The following is a 14833-nucleotide window of genomic DNA, read 5'->3' on the forward strand; positions in this document are numbered from 1 at the left end:
AGTTAAGTTTAATTTTAAGTTTTGTACGTGGCGAAATAATTGAAATACTTGGACTTGGCAATGCCGGGTAACAGCTGACAAATATGTTGGGTTAATTCAATTAATTCAATTGAAAATTGAAAAGAAATGGAAATTACAACTGATTACAGGGTAAACTTCCAGTCGAGCAGACTCAGCTATGTGAAGCTTTAATTTATTTGATTTTCGACTGCAAATTTTTTTGTTATTGCAATTTCATATTTCATTGTTCAATTAAATGTTACCTCTTAACACGCATGTGGAGTGCGCAAGATTGCGGCGATTGTAAGGAGTGTGGGGCGGTGGTTGTGGTGGGCGTGGCTGTTAGCCGCCCATTGTTAGTCGTGTGCCAAGCTAAATGAATTGTTTGTTGTACTCCGCTTGCCTCACAAAACATCTCCCCATCTCGCCTATTGTCCAGACGCACGTGTTTGTTGTCTGACGGTGGGCGGCAGGTGGAGTTGGGCCGGGCTCTACCAGCTAGCTAAAGGGGCATGGCATGGCGGGGGGTCAGGGGCGGGTTTCGGCCAATTTTGTATGGTGCGTCTAATTGAATATATATTCATATTTGCGCATCTCTCTAGCTGCTTGCCAAGTAACGCCCACTATTATTATCATTTACAGCTCATTGTGTGTGTGTGTGTGTGTGTGTGTGTGTGTGTGCTGGTGTGTGTGTGTGCTGGTGTGTGTGTGTGCTGGTGTGTGTGTGTGCTGGTGTGTGTGTGTGCTGGTGTGTGTGCTTGTATGCCTATAGCATATCGTGGTTATCTTGACGCGACAGATATCCGACTTATCATACTTTATTATCTTCATATAAAGAACTGTTGATTGATTGACTGATTGACTGATTGATGATCGATGCGTAGCTCAAGCCGTAAGAGCTAGAACTTTTGTAGTTTGCACTGTATTTACCTTGTGGCATCTAAATGCACGCTTCGACGGGAACTTGCGAAATTCCATCCGCAAGTGTGGAAAAATCGTGTAATGCGAGTTTCATGGAGCTATGTTTTGCTTACAATCCGATTGACCCTTAACTCAATTCCATTCTCAAGCGAAGGGGTCAAAGGTTTGAGAAAACTATAGTAAGATAATCGAGGGTAAAAGTCATTCTCTAGGTTCTAAAATAATGCTTGATAAGAGCCGATCAAGCTAGCTTGGGTACTGTAATATTTCCGTACAGGTGGAAAATGCGTGGGTGCTTGGACTCTAAATAACTTGATTCGGGCAAGGCCGGGCAATAGCCGCTAGCTAGACGCACACACTAGCGGAAGCTCTGTGGCCTATCGATAAACCTATCGATAAGCATAGCGCCCAATCGATTAGTTGACAATTGCTGTTGATTTGGAATCACGACACTCAACTGTTATGTAGAAAACGATAACAGTGAGTCTCGCGTTCCAACTCAAAGGCAATAATTCTCGAGCAACTTTGCGCGTCGATTCGATTTGTATCGATAAATCGGCTTTCGTGTTTTTGGGCCTGATCATGAATTCGATATGGTCTTTGATTTTAGATACTCCCTATATCCAGTATGTGTGCCACTTATTGAAATACAAGATGTATGGGGTGTCTGCAATCACAAACCACGTAGCCGCAATCAGCCCGCAGCCAAGTGTTATCGGTATCGTTATCGTTATCGTTATCGTTATCAGAATTAATTATCGTTGAAGTGCGTTCTTTGGTGCAGCCCCTCGCGATTGATGATAGCATCTCCAATGAGCATATCACATTGGATTAGTTCTCATCGATGCCGATGCGCTGTACCAGCAACAACAACAGGAATAGCAACGGAAACAGGAACCGGAACAGAAACAGGAAAAAGAAATTGTGTTCCCCCTGGCCCAGCCCAGTTGCGATTGCGCGGACATCTCATCGTATAAACATTCGATAACCAACGAGATATTCACGTTATCGAGACTGAGACGTCGGCAAAGACTGCAAGATTGTGCGACAAGTGAAATTTCATGAATGAAAGTGGTTTTAAAAACTTGATTAAAAAGTGGTTCAAAAGGTGGTTTGAAAGAGGTTTAAAAAGAAGTTTAAAAAGTGCTTTGAAAGAGCTTCAAAAAGTGGTTTAAAATGTGGCTTAAAAAGTGATTTAAAAGAGGTTTTAAAAATAATATGAAAGTGGTTTTAACAATTGGTTTAAAATTTGCTTAAAAACTTATTTAATAAGTAGTTAAAAAATTGGTTTATGAAGTGGGTTAAGAAGTGCTTTGGAAAATGGTTTTTCAAGTGGCTTGGATTTCTTACCTCCTCTCGACTCTCGAGCAGCTTGCACTGGATCTGGATAATTATCTCCTTCAATAACTGGGAACTGAATGAGTAGAACTGGGTAAAACTCGGCAAAAATTAGCTCCACACTTGTCCATCTATTATTGAACTGCATACAGCAAGGACTTGAGTGCATGGCTCAACATTGTTATTTGTCAAATTCTAAAAAAATTTTTCCACCGCATTGCTCAAAATATTGAAATGAATGTTAAACGAGTTGCGTGTGCCAAATGTAATTCAAATGCCAGATGAAACAGAATTGTAAGAATTTTGTCATCATCATCATCAGCAGCAGCATTATCATCATCATCAGCAGCATCATCATCATCATCATCATCATCATTGTTGCTGGGCCTTTCAAGTGCACATTAATGAGCTGCTTGTATGCTTTTAATTTGCATATGTCTGTCAGTAAATGCCCAATCGATAGATAGATGGGCTTTTGATTAATTAACATACACACACACACACACACACACACACACACACACACACACTCATCGACACACAGTCGCTGCACCCCCTCTGGCTACCTCTCTTGCTGTGCAAGCTGGCCGCATCCGCATCCAGGACCATGTCCATGTCCATGTCCATGTCGATGTCCGTGTCCAAGCCAACGCCATGGCCAGAAACCATAATTGATTGTCGATAATTCATGCGAGCTTAAATTGCCAATTGCATGTGGAGCCGGCGGGGCAGGTCCAGCGGGGGGGGCGGGGGCGGTGCGGGGCGGACAGGGACGATGCCACAACTACGTCGGCTAATGGTAAACATATAACATATATAAGCATATATATATATATTTATATATATATATATATGTATATATATATATGCACATGGACAGTCAGTCGAGTCAAGAGGGCTGTTCGAAAGGTAATATGTTATTTGGAACATGAATAAAATCTATGTATATACATATCCCACAAGGAGATAGCCTGCCCATGTGCCGCTTCTATCCTTTCACATTCTCAAGTAACTCGTTCAGGGAACATTTGGGAAAGTTATCAAAAAGTTCAAACATCTACAGCTCTTATAACTCTTAAAGTTTTCGAGATATCTTCGAATAACCAAGTATAAAATACTTATATCGATGTTATCGATAATTATCGATAATTTTAGCTAGCAAACTCAACAAAACCTTGAAATATCACAACTTATGCCGGGATTCTTCTAGCGAATAGTAAATCGATAACTCAACATTTTATCGATAACGATAAATCTTGCCTAATTGCTAGTGGTGACACTTGAACCGATAACTTATCGATCAACCCGCGTGCTTATGTACTTATGAATATGCAAGCCAAATTGGCTTTTGTGCGTGCATGTGTTTGTGTGTGTGTGTGTGGGAGTATGAGTGTGAGGGTGTGTGTGTGTGTGTGTGTGTGGGTCGTTGTCCTTTCGTCTGGGCCCCTTAACGGCCAGTTGTGGCCGATGGCCGTGCAAAAACTGCGGAACATGATGAAAATCCATGGCAAATTAAAATTGGCACATTTTCGCACGAGACCAACCGACACACACACACACACACACAGAAGACAGCCAGGGGCGAGAAGGAGAGGCCAAATGTGGCATGGCGTGCGGCTAGGGGATGCGGAAGGGGAAGCAGGGGGGTTGAACAGCAGACAGCTGCGCTAAAAACAAAGCCATCAATTTTTGGTCGTTGTTGTTGTTGGTAGCGTGAAAATAAAGTTGTGTATGTAAATTGGTTGGCTGTGATCTGCATTAAGGCTAAGCGATGGCACGCGGTACCGTTGGTTAAGCATTCAGTGTTGGCAAATGCCACGAAGGCCGAGCGAATGCGCCTCCACAGCGCTAACTGCTGCAGTTGTAGGCCAATTAAGTTGTTTGCGCAGTGTGCGTAAATTACGAATAGAACTGAGTAGCTGCAGATCTTTACAGTGCTGTAAAGGAAATTGTAAGGCCAACGATAATTAGCTGCAACTAACTCCTTACAGTGCTGTAAAGGAAATTGTGCGGCATACTTCCAGTGCTGTCAAACGAATTGTGTAGCAATCAAGCATATTAATTGTGAATTGTGAAGCAAACGAATTTCTGTAACCAAATGAATTAATTGATTAGTATTAAACAAATAATAGGTAATTAATTGATTGATGACTGACTGATGATTGATGGATGGCAAGTTGGCGCTGTTTTACTAATTGTTAGCTTGAGATGCATATCCATTTAGAACAAACCGTTTCTTGAAGAAAATATAATTCGGCTTGGGATAGGGTTTGGCTGTTCCTTATCCAACTTCTTCAGGTTTGGTTCATGGCAAATAACAAATGGAATTTCGAGATTGAGCCGGTTTTTGATTACAGTAGTACAGTTTAAGTTGTAGTACAGTTTAATAACAATGTTGGAAAACGGCACCAGTGCTGTAAAGGATTAAAAGATCGTGTTTGGTGAGGTTACCGACTTGTTGGGCACTTAGTTGCTAATGTGGCCGATATTTTCAATATGTTGTGTTAATATTGCATGGGCATATGCAAAAATAAGGCACTTTAGCAGCCAAGAGTCCACAGTCCGAGTCCAGCATTAAAAACCGAGAGTCTATGCCAAAGAAAACCTAAACTTAAAAATTTAGAGTGCCACGTGGCATATGAAGCGAAAGGCCCTTTTCGACTGCTATGTGCATTTTTTGACTAGTCATAGATAACAGTCTGAAAGGGCCTTTTGGCTCAGATGCAAACACAGCGATAACGATAACGATAACGATAACAATAACGATAACTTAAGCGATAACGATAACGATAAGCGCATCTGGTGACTAGCCGTTCCTGAAGTGTCAAATAGTAGGTACTACTCGTAAGAAAATGTACGTTGATTTTTATTTGGCACATCAGTGACAGCATGTTACGAGTAATTGCACAACAGCCACAGCCGGAGACAGATCCGGAGACAGATGAGTCTTGGATGATAACGCGATGTGGCATCTAAGCTGGAACTCGATTCTCCTCTGTCATATGCGGACGATAACTATGGCAGTGAGGGTGGGGTTTCCTTATTAGATGCGATACTCAAAACGCATGTTATAGATAAACGATAAACGATAACCGATAACCGATAACACAAACATATATGGTACAGGCACAACTGGGAACAGGCACAGCCGTACTCTACGCTTTTGGGAACGAGCTCTTTGACGCACTCGGTTCCATTGCCGTTGAGTAGAGCTGTCCTGATGCATATCTCAACGTATTGATTCAAACAAGAACCATATTATTGTTTTTTTTTTTTTTGGAAAAAAAAAAAGGAAAAACATTTTACTTTATTATTAAATACGTTACGAACTAAATGGAGAAGTTATTACCAGGTGCATTATGAGGCTCAACAACAATTAACTGCGGAGCTGGGAATGATGATGGATTCACATATATATACATATACATATAGTATATATAATATATATGAGATGTATGCCAATTTGGTTGATAATTACTTTACTTTTGTCTGATTTAATACTCGATTTGCTTGTCTTTTTTTACTTGTTTTGTTCTTCTTCATTTGTTTTGATATTAGTTTTTGCAGAACTAGCCCATGGCATTCTTGACGCACAGCTTTTCCATTTGTTCGGAGTAGAAGCCATTGAAATTGATTCTATGGACGAGATTCATGAAACGATCGGCGGTATTATCCTTGGCCAGATCATTGATTTGCTTAAGGAACGATATAAGCATGCCCGTAAACTCCAGATCGAAACGTTTCACGCGCTCCGCAAACGTATCCGTCTCATCCAAAGTGCTCTCCGACTACATGTATGCGAAGGAGGAGACAATCAATCAAGGAATTAGCAAATATTACTAAGAAATTAAGTAAAGTTAATAATTGATTTGTACATTAAATAAATGTCCACATGAATTGGGCTTAAGTGGCTGGACAAGATGCATGCAAGGGATCTGGCTAAATGATGATGTTTTGATGGTAATAAAAACAAAGAACAAATATAACCAAGTATGTGTCTGCGTGTGTGTGTCTGCGTGTGTGTGTCTGTGTGTGTGTGTGTGTGTGTGTGCGTGTGGTATACCTGCCGGCGATCCGATATGTCTGGCTCAGAGTCGGACAGATCCGTATTCTCATCACTGCTATCACAGACCATGGACTTGAGCTCCGCGTCGAGAAAGAAACGTTGTGAACGCTAATATTTTGAGGAAAAGGGCAAAGACGCAGGCATGGACGAGAGAGAGAGAGAGAAACGAGGAAACAAGACACAAGACAAGTGGAGGCGCATTTACAATAATTCAAGCTCAATCCATATATAAATATTTATAGAGATATATATATATATATATAGGTTTATATTGATAGACCCCTGGACTCACCTGTATGAACTCGCAGAACTTGAGACAAATCTTGCATAATTTGAATATGGCACGATTCAGATGCGACGTTTCGGTTAGCATGCAGTTCTTGAGGCAGAGATCTAGAAAGTCCTGATGCAAGCTGAGCACCATGTCCACGTTCTCCACATTCTTCATTTTCTCAATGAAAATATGCCAATTGGGCTCAATTATCTCGATCATCATATAGTATTCGAGATTCTGCACCGCGTTCATCATGCGCTGGCGCAGCGTAAAGGCCGAACGATACAGCTCAGCGGCATGCGGTGAGAACTTTTTGGCAATCGAGTTCTCCTTCCATATTCTGCAAGGGATTTGGGTTAATATTAATGTGCATCAAATGTTAAAGTCAGGCACACTCACTTGCACAGCTGGCGCTCGACGTGCTTGCAGTAGAAGAGCTGGCGGAAGAGCATCTGGTATTTGGTAATGGCAATGTGATTGAGCACCAGCGAAACGGGCCACTTGACCTCGTAGGTAAAGGCAAAGCATTCCAGGCCACTCAAGTCGAGGCGATCCGTGGTCTTCCAGTATTCTGCAAGCCAAATCTCAGAGTTAAACCTTGGTCACCTTATCTTGTCAATTCGCTTACCCTCCTTCTGGTTCATGATCTTGGACATTTGTGTGACCAGATCGTAGGTGAGCAGCTCGCAGTGTAAATCATCCTTGTACGGATCGCTGCGTGCGGAGGATAGACGCAGCGTCAGACCTAAGAGATTCTCCAGCGTCATGGGCAGCACCAGATCGACATTCTTGGCCAGCTCATCCTCGCAGGCATCCATGAATTGCATGGTAAAATCACCCTGATTCAGCAACAAATAACGCTTCACCGACTGCAGATGCCCCATCAGATCGTTCTCGGTGAGCAGCACATCGAGCAGCATCCGGGCCGCAAAATAGTAGGCATCATTTATGACATGTACATGCAGCTCGCTGGTCGGATCAAATTCGAGATTCATTTGCTGTGTGGGCATCACACGCTTGCCGCATTGCCGAATCACGTTCAGATATTTGCCGGTGCGCAATATTTTGTCTGCGTACTTCTCCAGGAATGTGGGTATACATTCGGTGCGTACTGTATAGCGTTTCTCCCAATAGTCATCGGAATAATGCTCGGGCAGCTCATCCTTGTGTATGACCTCATTATCCTCGACCAGAAACTCGTGCGTGCTATCCACAATGATGCCCTTCTGTATCCACAGCTGCAGCATACGCATATACGGCTCAGCCGCCTTCCTGGCCAGCCCAATGATCAGCTCCTGGGCATATTTGTCGCCCTCCAAATGCTTGATGCGATCGCACAGATGCGACAGCACGGCAGCGCCATGGTAATCATGCTGCGGATAAGTACAAAAATACTAGTTATAGACAGCTATTCACTTTTCTACTTAAGCTACAAGCTAGGAGATGGAATCTGAAAGGTCTAGACAACCTTTGCTCTTCCTCCTCATCTGCTTCGATATGCTCCATGGAGTCGAAGCTGCTGTCCATTAAATGGATTCGGAGCATACTAACCATATCCAGTTCCGCCAAAGTTGTCCAGATCTCATCTATGACCCAAATGGTTGGCTGCAAATAGTATAGTAGCTTGGGCACGGTCAGATCATTCTTGAGCATCTCGACCTCGGCCTGCTGCAGCAGCATCTGCGCATGTAGAGGGACATTTGAATGGAATGCAATTTGGATTTGATTATGATTTGGCTGCAACTCACATAAAAGTCGTGCGTGATGTTTTGGAGCGCAGCGTTGAGCGCATTGTTCACCTGACCATTGCCGTCCGTCAGCGCGATCACCTTTTGTATGCCCATAAAGTGCGAGGCCAGCGGCAGTATTTCGTGCACCATTTCGGCCAGCGATTTGTCCAGATGCACATGAACACTGAAACGGGTCTCGTATTTGGCGAGGCCCAGCGACAACTCGTCGTGGGGCAGCGCCACAATATAATTGCCGCGCACACCGCTCAGGCAGTAGATGATTTCGGTGAGTAGCAGACGCTGCTGGGCATCCGGCGGCAGGGCGGCCAGCTCGGGCTTGGGCATCGGATTCGGTGGCTCCACCTTATAGTAGTCCCAGAGCAAATGTGTGCGATACTCGTCCGGCAGTCCATCCTTGCAGCCAACCAAATACTTGTTGTTATTGTTGTTGTTCAGACTGCAGCGCTCCAGGAAGACATTGCTCAGCGGCCGATATCCGCTGCTGGTGGCCCGACTGCTTGGAGCGCGACTGCTGTTCCCGCCATTGCTAGTGCCCGTGCTGATGGCAATGCTCATGCCGGATCTATGGCTGTTGCAGGGACTGCTGCCGGGACTCGAGTCCAGATTGTAGGTGACACCAGATCGGGCACTGGCGGCATTGCTGGCCACCGCATTGTTGCCCGCGGAACGATTGCTGGCTTTGCTGCTGCTGCTATTCAGAAGCTGATCAATGGAGCCCATTGTCAGCGCCGTGCTGTTCGAGACAGCATTCAGCACGCGCTTCTTGATCTGTAAAACGGAAAGGTCAGCTTATTTATCAGATCTGCAAGCGGGTTCAAGCCCACAAAGGAGCCCTATGTATCATATTAGTTGCAGCCAGGAGAAGCGATTTGAGATCGGGAACTCATTCTCTACCAGAGATTAATCGAATTTTGCGAGTCTTAGCATCTCCTCGAGCAGCACAAACCGTCCGAAAAGCTGTCACTAAACTCTGCCTGGCTTTAAGTGGACTAGGATTGCGGGGATAAGGGGTGCACTCACCACGCTGAGATCGCCACGCGGCACAATTGGCTCGCTGGGCACCGGACGACGTGCATATGTCGCTATGGCCGTCGTCACGGGCACCGTGGCAAGGCCCAGGGACTCGTCGGACTTGCGATGCGTGACGGGCGTCGATGTGGACAGGTCGAGTTGCGAGTTGCGCGCATGATCGCCACTGGCATTGGTCGGCTGCTCCTCAACCTGCAGCAGACTGCTGGAGCTGCGATGGGTGGCTGCATCCAGCAACGGGGCTGGCGATTCGACATTTTTTTGGCTTGCCGGATGCGATAGGTTCGAGCTGCTGCCGTACTTTAAGGGCCACATGGCGTCGTCGTTGATGCGTTCGGCAAAGACCAGCAGTGCGTACATGGGATCCTTCCTGAAATGGATTTACTCATGTACATACATACATGCATAATATATGCGGGGCGACTTACCGCTCGAGTGTGCTTGTTATTTCGGCTAGCACCTCGCGATAATTGGGCCGCTTGCAGCTGATGGACTCGAGCAGCGACAGGAGCTCGCGGTCGGGGCGCCGCTTATCGACGGTGGCACGAAATTCACGTAGTATCTTCTCGGGCGTGTATGGCGTTCTATAAACGAATCGAATAAATACGCGTATCAATTTTGATTTGCCCTCCAATGTGTGTGATACATTCACAACGAAAAATATAAACAATATTTATTAATTAATTGAGCAAAGCATTCAGCAGCAGCCGTCAGCCAACAACAGCCGTCTCAGCCGTCAGCGTTGAGCATCTGGTGCATTCTGCGCTGGGCTGGGCACTTACTGGGATTCGGCGATGAGATTTGCCAGCACAATGCGCACTGGATCGGTTTTACTCGTCGCGGCGTGGGCCATTTGTTTTTGTAAAATTTTGTTAAATTAACGGTTTAAATGAAACAGTAAATGGCTAGCTAGCACACACAACACACACACAACAGGCACAACCAACAACAAACACAGGCTCGTTTTCAGCTGAGGGGCAGGCCACTGCGCTCAAGCGCAAATTGAGCGCGTTTGCCAATAACTGTGTATTCTCTTTCTCTCTCTCGCTTACACTTTGTTGCTCTTTCTGGCAGCGCTGCCACCCAGTTCGAATTATGCAAATATGCACATATGTTTGGCGATATATGTATATAAACTATTACTTACATTGCGTTGTGCAAATGATGATTCATAAGTTTATGGCTTAAGGTAAATTCGCTAAATATGTGTCAGCAAAATATGCATTTGACATTTATGCCAGTACGTTTGACATACAGGCCAAACGTGACATTCAACTCTATTCATCTAGCATGTATATATATATGTATGTTTCTTATCATAGTCTGATTTTTATCTATTCAGGCAATTTGTTGTTGTTAAGTTTCTATTTTATCTAAGCTAAGCTGACAAAACAACAAATTCAACTGCGATGTTCAGAATGTTTTCACTGTGCGATGTTTTCTCAAAATAGCTATCGATAGTTACGGTACACATCCCTAACAGCTGCACGTGCATTTGGTATTGGCAACAAATGTTTACCGAAACATAAACATGGGCAAAAAGGTGTACAATGCCAAGGCGCGGCGAAATCCCGAAACCATTGTCGACAATTCCGCCGTAAAGAATGTGAGTAGCATCTAAGGTTAACGCCGATGTCAACAATTAAACCAATTATATGGCACAGATCAAAATCGTCAGCGAGGATGTGGCCGGGGGCAGCGGCATTTCCACAGGCTACGATGAGGCCAACGCGCTCGTTCTGCCCTCACAGAAGCGTGCCACCAAGATCAAAGTCGAGCAGCGTCGCAACGTGAAGATCCTCTCCAAGAAGCAGCGCAAGCATCTGCAGACCATTGTGGACAAGAAGAAGAAGAAGGAGGGCGTAAGTAATGCATATCCAAGTGTCCACACTGAGTAACCGTTCGCATATTGCTTGCAGCGAGCAGAGTTACTGGAGAATTTGGCTGCTGTGCAAATATCCGAAGCCGAATTGCGGCAATACACATCTATAAGTCAGGTGCAGACGGTGGGCCTGAAGCGTTTGCACACGCTCGATGAGTTCCTGGCCAAGAAGAAGGAGCGCCAGTCGCAGCTGTTGGTCGAGCAGGAACAGCACGGCGCCAGACGCGTCAACGCCATCAAGGGCAGCAAACGCAAGCTGCTCATCGAGGAGCAGGAAGAACTCGAAGCCAAGCGCAAGAATCCAAACATTGTTAATGCCGACGCATCCGACGACGATTCCAGCACGGATGATAGCGAGAGCGAAAGTGAAGACAATGCAGCTCCAGCAATTGTACCAATTGAACCAGAAGCCAATGAGGCAGTTGCCATTAAACAGCAGCCGGCCAAGCCAGCGGACACGCCCAAGCCCAAATCTGCAGCGGCACCAGCTGCGACAGCGTCTTACCAGCACAAGACCGTGTATGTGCCCGTTGATCGCACGCCCGAGGTGCAAGCGGCACGCCTGCGCCTGCCCATACTCGCCGAGGAGCAGCAGGTGATGGAGCTAATCAATGAGCATCCGATTGTGATAGTTGCCGGCGAGACGGGCTCCGGCAAGACGACACAGCTGCCGCAGTTCCTGTACGAGGCGGGCTACGCCCAGCACAAGATGATTGGCATTACGGAGCCGCGTCGCGTTGCAGCCATTGCCATGTCGAAGCGTGTCGCACACGAAATGAATCTGCCCAGCAGCGAGGTCTCCTATCTGATACGCTTCGAGGGCAACGTGACCCCAGCCACACGCATCAAATTCATGACCGACGGTGTGCTGCTCAAGGAGATCGAAACCGATTTTCTGCTCAGCAAGTATTCGGTCATTGTGTTGGATGAGGCGCACGAACGCAGCGTCTATACGGACATCCTGGTGGGTCTGCTGTCGCGCATTGTACCGCTGCGCCACAAGCGCTCCAATCCCCTCAAGCTGATCATTATGTCCGCGACGTTGCGTGTCAGCGATTTTACGGAGAATACGCGCCTGTTCAAGGTGCCGCCGCCGCTGATCAAAGTGGAGGCGCGACAGTATCCGGTCACCATACACTTTCAGAAGCACACGCCCGACGACTACATGGCGGAGGCGTATCGCAAGACATTGAAGATACACGCTCAGCTGCCCGAGGGTGGCATACTCATCTTTGTGACCGGCCAGCTGGAGGTCAATCAGCTGGTGCGCAAGCTGCGACGCGCCTTTCCTTGCCAGCAGCAGGACAACAAGCCCGGCCAGCAGTCGAATGTGCAGCCAGAGCAGGAGCCGGAGACGGAGCAGGAGTTTGATATGAAGCGCAGTATACGCAACATGCGCAAGTCCAAGAAGAAGTTTTTACATCAAATCTCATTGCCCAAAATCAATTTGGATGATTACAAGCTGCCCGGCGACGATACCGAGGCGGACATGCACGAGGCCCATGAAGACAACGATGACAACGAGGATGAGGAGGATGAGGATGACCTGGAGGAGTTGCAGCAACTGACAGCGCCGACAACCAAGCAGCCGCTATGGGTGCTGCCGCTCTACTCGCTGCTCTCCTCAGAGAAACAGCAGCGCATCTTCCAGCCGGTGCCCGATGGCTGTCGCCTGTGCGTGGTGGCCACCAATGTGGCCGAGACATCGCTCACCATACCGCACATCAAGTACGTGGTGGACACTGGGCGCCAGAAGACGCGCCTCTACGACAAACTGACCGGTGTCAGTGCCTTTGTGGTCACACACACCTCCAAAGCGTCGGCGGATCAGCGTGCCGGCCGAGCGGGTCGCGTCAGTGCGGGTCACTGTTATCGGCTGTACTCGAGTGCCGTTTACAATGACATCTTTCCGGACTTTAGCCAGCCGGATATACAGCAGAAGCCCGTCGATGATCTGATGCTGCAGATGCGCTGCATGGGCATAGATCGTGTTGTCCACTTTCCGTTCCCATCGCCGCCCGATCAACTGCAGCTGGTCGCCGCCGAGCAGCGTCTCAGTGTGCTAGGCGCCTTGGAGCCGCGCACTGAGGGCAATACGCCGCCGGTTGTCACCCAGCTGGGCAGGGTAATCTCACGGTTTCCGGTTGCGCCGCGTTTTGGCAAAATGCTGGCCCTGTCCAATCAACAGCAGCTGCTGCCTTATAGCGTCTGCCTGGTCGCTGCGCTCTCTGTGCAGGAGCTGCTCGTGGAGACGGGCGTGCAGCGAGACGAGGATGTGGCGCCGGTATCGAACAAGTTCCATCAGCGGCGCATGAGCTGGGCGGCCAGCGGCAATTATCGTCTGCTCGGTGATCCCATGGTGCTGCTGCGTGCCGTTGGCGCGGCCGAATATGCCGGCTCCCAGGGCAAACTGGCCAGCTTTTGTGAGGCGAACGGACTGCGTTCAAAGGCGATGAACGAGGTGCGCAAGCTGCGCGTCCAGCTGACCAACGAGATCAATTTGAATGTGTGCGATGTGGAGCTGTGCGTCGATCCGCAGCTAAAGCCGCCTAGCGATGCGCAGGCGCGTTTTCTGCGGCAAATCCTGCTCGCCGGCATGGGTGATCATGTGGCGCGCAAGGTGCCGCTCGACGAGATCGGCGACAAGGAGGAGCGACGTCGTCTGAAGTATGCCTACAATTGTGCCGATATGGAGCAGCCGGCATTTATGCATTCCTCCTCGGTGCTAAAGCAAACGCCGCCCGACTGGATCATCTACCAGGAGGTGTACGAGCTTCAGCATGGCGATACCCAGAAAATGTTCATACGCGGCATCACCGCCATCGAGCCCGAATGGCTTCTCATCTATGTGCCGATGCTGTGCAACATACGCGAGGTGCGCGAAGAACCGGCGCCGCGCTACGATTCCGCCAAGGGCATCATCTATTGCTATGTGAACGCCACCTTCGGCAAGGCCGGCTGGGAGCTGCCCCTCGGCGAAGTCGAGATGCCGCTCAACGAGAAGGCCTGCTGGTAAGCCAAGTGACTCCAACTGATTCTCGAGAGCAGCATTCATAGAGTTTCCTTTTTCCAGCTACTTTGGCATGTTCCTGCTGGACGGCATCGTTTGCCCGCCGCTGGCCGCGTTCAGGCCCAAGCTGAAGTCAACGCCCGCCTCACTGATCAAGAGCTGGTCCAGCCTCAACGACAAGGTGCTGCGCTTCAAGCGCGCTCTCATCAACAAACAGATTCACACGCGCCAATCCCTCTTCGACCAGTGGAAGACCGAACCCAACTGTAAGCCTGCTCCAAATAATCCAAATAATCCACATAATCCATATTCTATATCCATTCATGTCTTTGCTTGCAGTTCTGCTGGAGGAATACCAGAATCTGCTGTACGATGTGGCGCTCAGCGAACTGGCGCCCATTTGGCCTCCAAATAAACCGGACACAGCATCCGCTTGAGTCCCAATCCCACCCAACTTTCACTCGTTAACGCGTCTTGTACATACCTCAAATGTGAATCCTTAATAATAAACATTTTGTTATATTTATCCAAACCGAAACCCAAAACTTCAGATTGTGAGCAT

At 47.4% G+C, this 14833-nt stretch overlaps 2 protein-coding genes across 4 annotated transcripts; one reads left to right on the top strand and one right to left on the bottom strand.

The window, feature by feature from the left end:
* Nucleotides 1-5558: 5558 nt before the first annotated feature.
* Grip84 (Gamma-tubulin ring protein 84) lies at nucleotides 5559-10567 on the bottom strand. 3 transcript variants are annotated; one of them, XM_015169570.3, is made up of 10 exons: nucleotides 10527-10567; nucleotides 9808-9963; nucleotides 9371-9749; nucleotides 8348-9118; nucleotides 8151-8279; nucleotides 7228-7972; nucleotides 6999-7170; nucleotides 6618-6939; nucleotides 6323-6433; nucleotides 5559-6047 (listed from the first exon to the last, which is right to left on the bottom strand). In XM_015169570.3, the coding sequence occupies exons 1-10, from the start codon at nucleotides 10550-10552 to the stop codon at nucleotides 5829-5831; spliced, it is 3030 nt and encodes a 1009-aa protein (XP_015025056.1). In that variant the 5' UTR covers nucleotides 10553-10567; the 3' UTR covers nucleotides 5559-5828. The 3 variants fall into 3 exon arrangements, with proteins under 3 accessions (XP_015025056.1, XP_002057985.1, XP_015025057.1); XM_002057949.4 differs by lacking the exon at nucleotides 10527-10567 and adding an exon at nucleotides 10162-10353; XM_015169571.3 differs by lacking the exons at nucleotides 6323-6433; nucleotides 10527-10567 and adding an exon at nucleotides 10162-10350 and having other exon boundaries at nucleotides 5560-6047.
* A 261-nt stretch (nucleotides 10568-10828) lies between these two features.
* On the top strand, nucleotides 10829-14809 carry kz (putative ATP-dependent RNA helicase kurz). Its single transcript, XM_002057948.4, has 5 exons — nucleotides 10829-10985; nucleotides 11044-11241; nucleotides 11299-14273; nucleotides 14335-14537; nucleotides 14611-14809. Exons 1-5 carry the CDS (start codon nucleotides 10911-10913, stop codon nucleotides 14706-14708), a joined length of 3549 nt encoding a protein of 1182 aa, XP_002057984.1. The 5' UTR covers nucleotides 10829-10910; the 3' UTR covers nucleotides 14709-14809.
* The last annotated feature ends 24 nt before the right edge of the window (nucleotides 14810-14833 follow it).

This window comes from Drosophila virilis, chromosome X (assembly GCF_030788295.1).
Source record: "Drosophila virilis strain 15010-1051.87 chromosome X, Dvir_AGI_RSII-ME, whole genome shotgun sequence".
In the NCBI taxonomy this organism is placed as follows: Eukaryota; Metazoa; Arthropoda; class Insecta; order Diptera; family Drosophilidae; genus Drosophila; species Drosophila virilis.

Coding starts and splice junctions, on each gene's coding strand:
- Grip84 (XM_002057949.4), bottom strand. CDS start 10,232: ATGGCCCACGCCGCGACGAGTAAAACCGATCCAGTGCGCATTGTGCTG. Junction 9,964..10,161: donor AATCTCATCGCCGAATCCCA/GTAAGTGCCCAG, acceptor ATTCGTTTATAG/AACGCCATACACGCCCGAGA. Junction 8,280..8,347: donor ACATCACGCACGACTTTTAT/GTGAGTTGCAGC, acceptor CTACATGCGCAG/ATGCTGCTGCAGCAGGCCGA.
- kz (XM_002057948.4), top strand. CDS start 10,911: ATGGGCAAAAAGGTGTACAATGCCAAGGCGCGGCGAAATCCCGAAACC. Junction 11,242..11,298: donor AGAAGAAGAAGAAGGAGGGC/GTAAGTAATGCA, acceptor TATTGCTTGCAG/CGAGCAGAGTTACTGGAGAA. Junction 14,538..14,610: donor GTGGAAGACCGAACCCAACT/GTAAGCCTGCTC, acceptor CTTTGCTTGCAG/TTCTGCTGGAGGAATACCAG.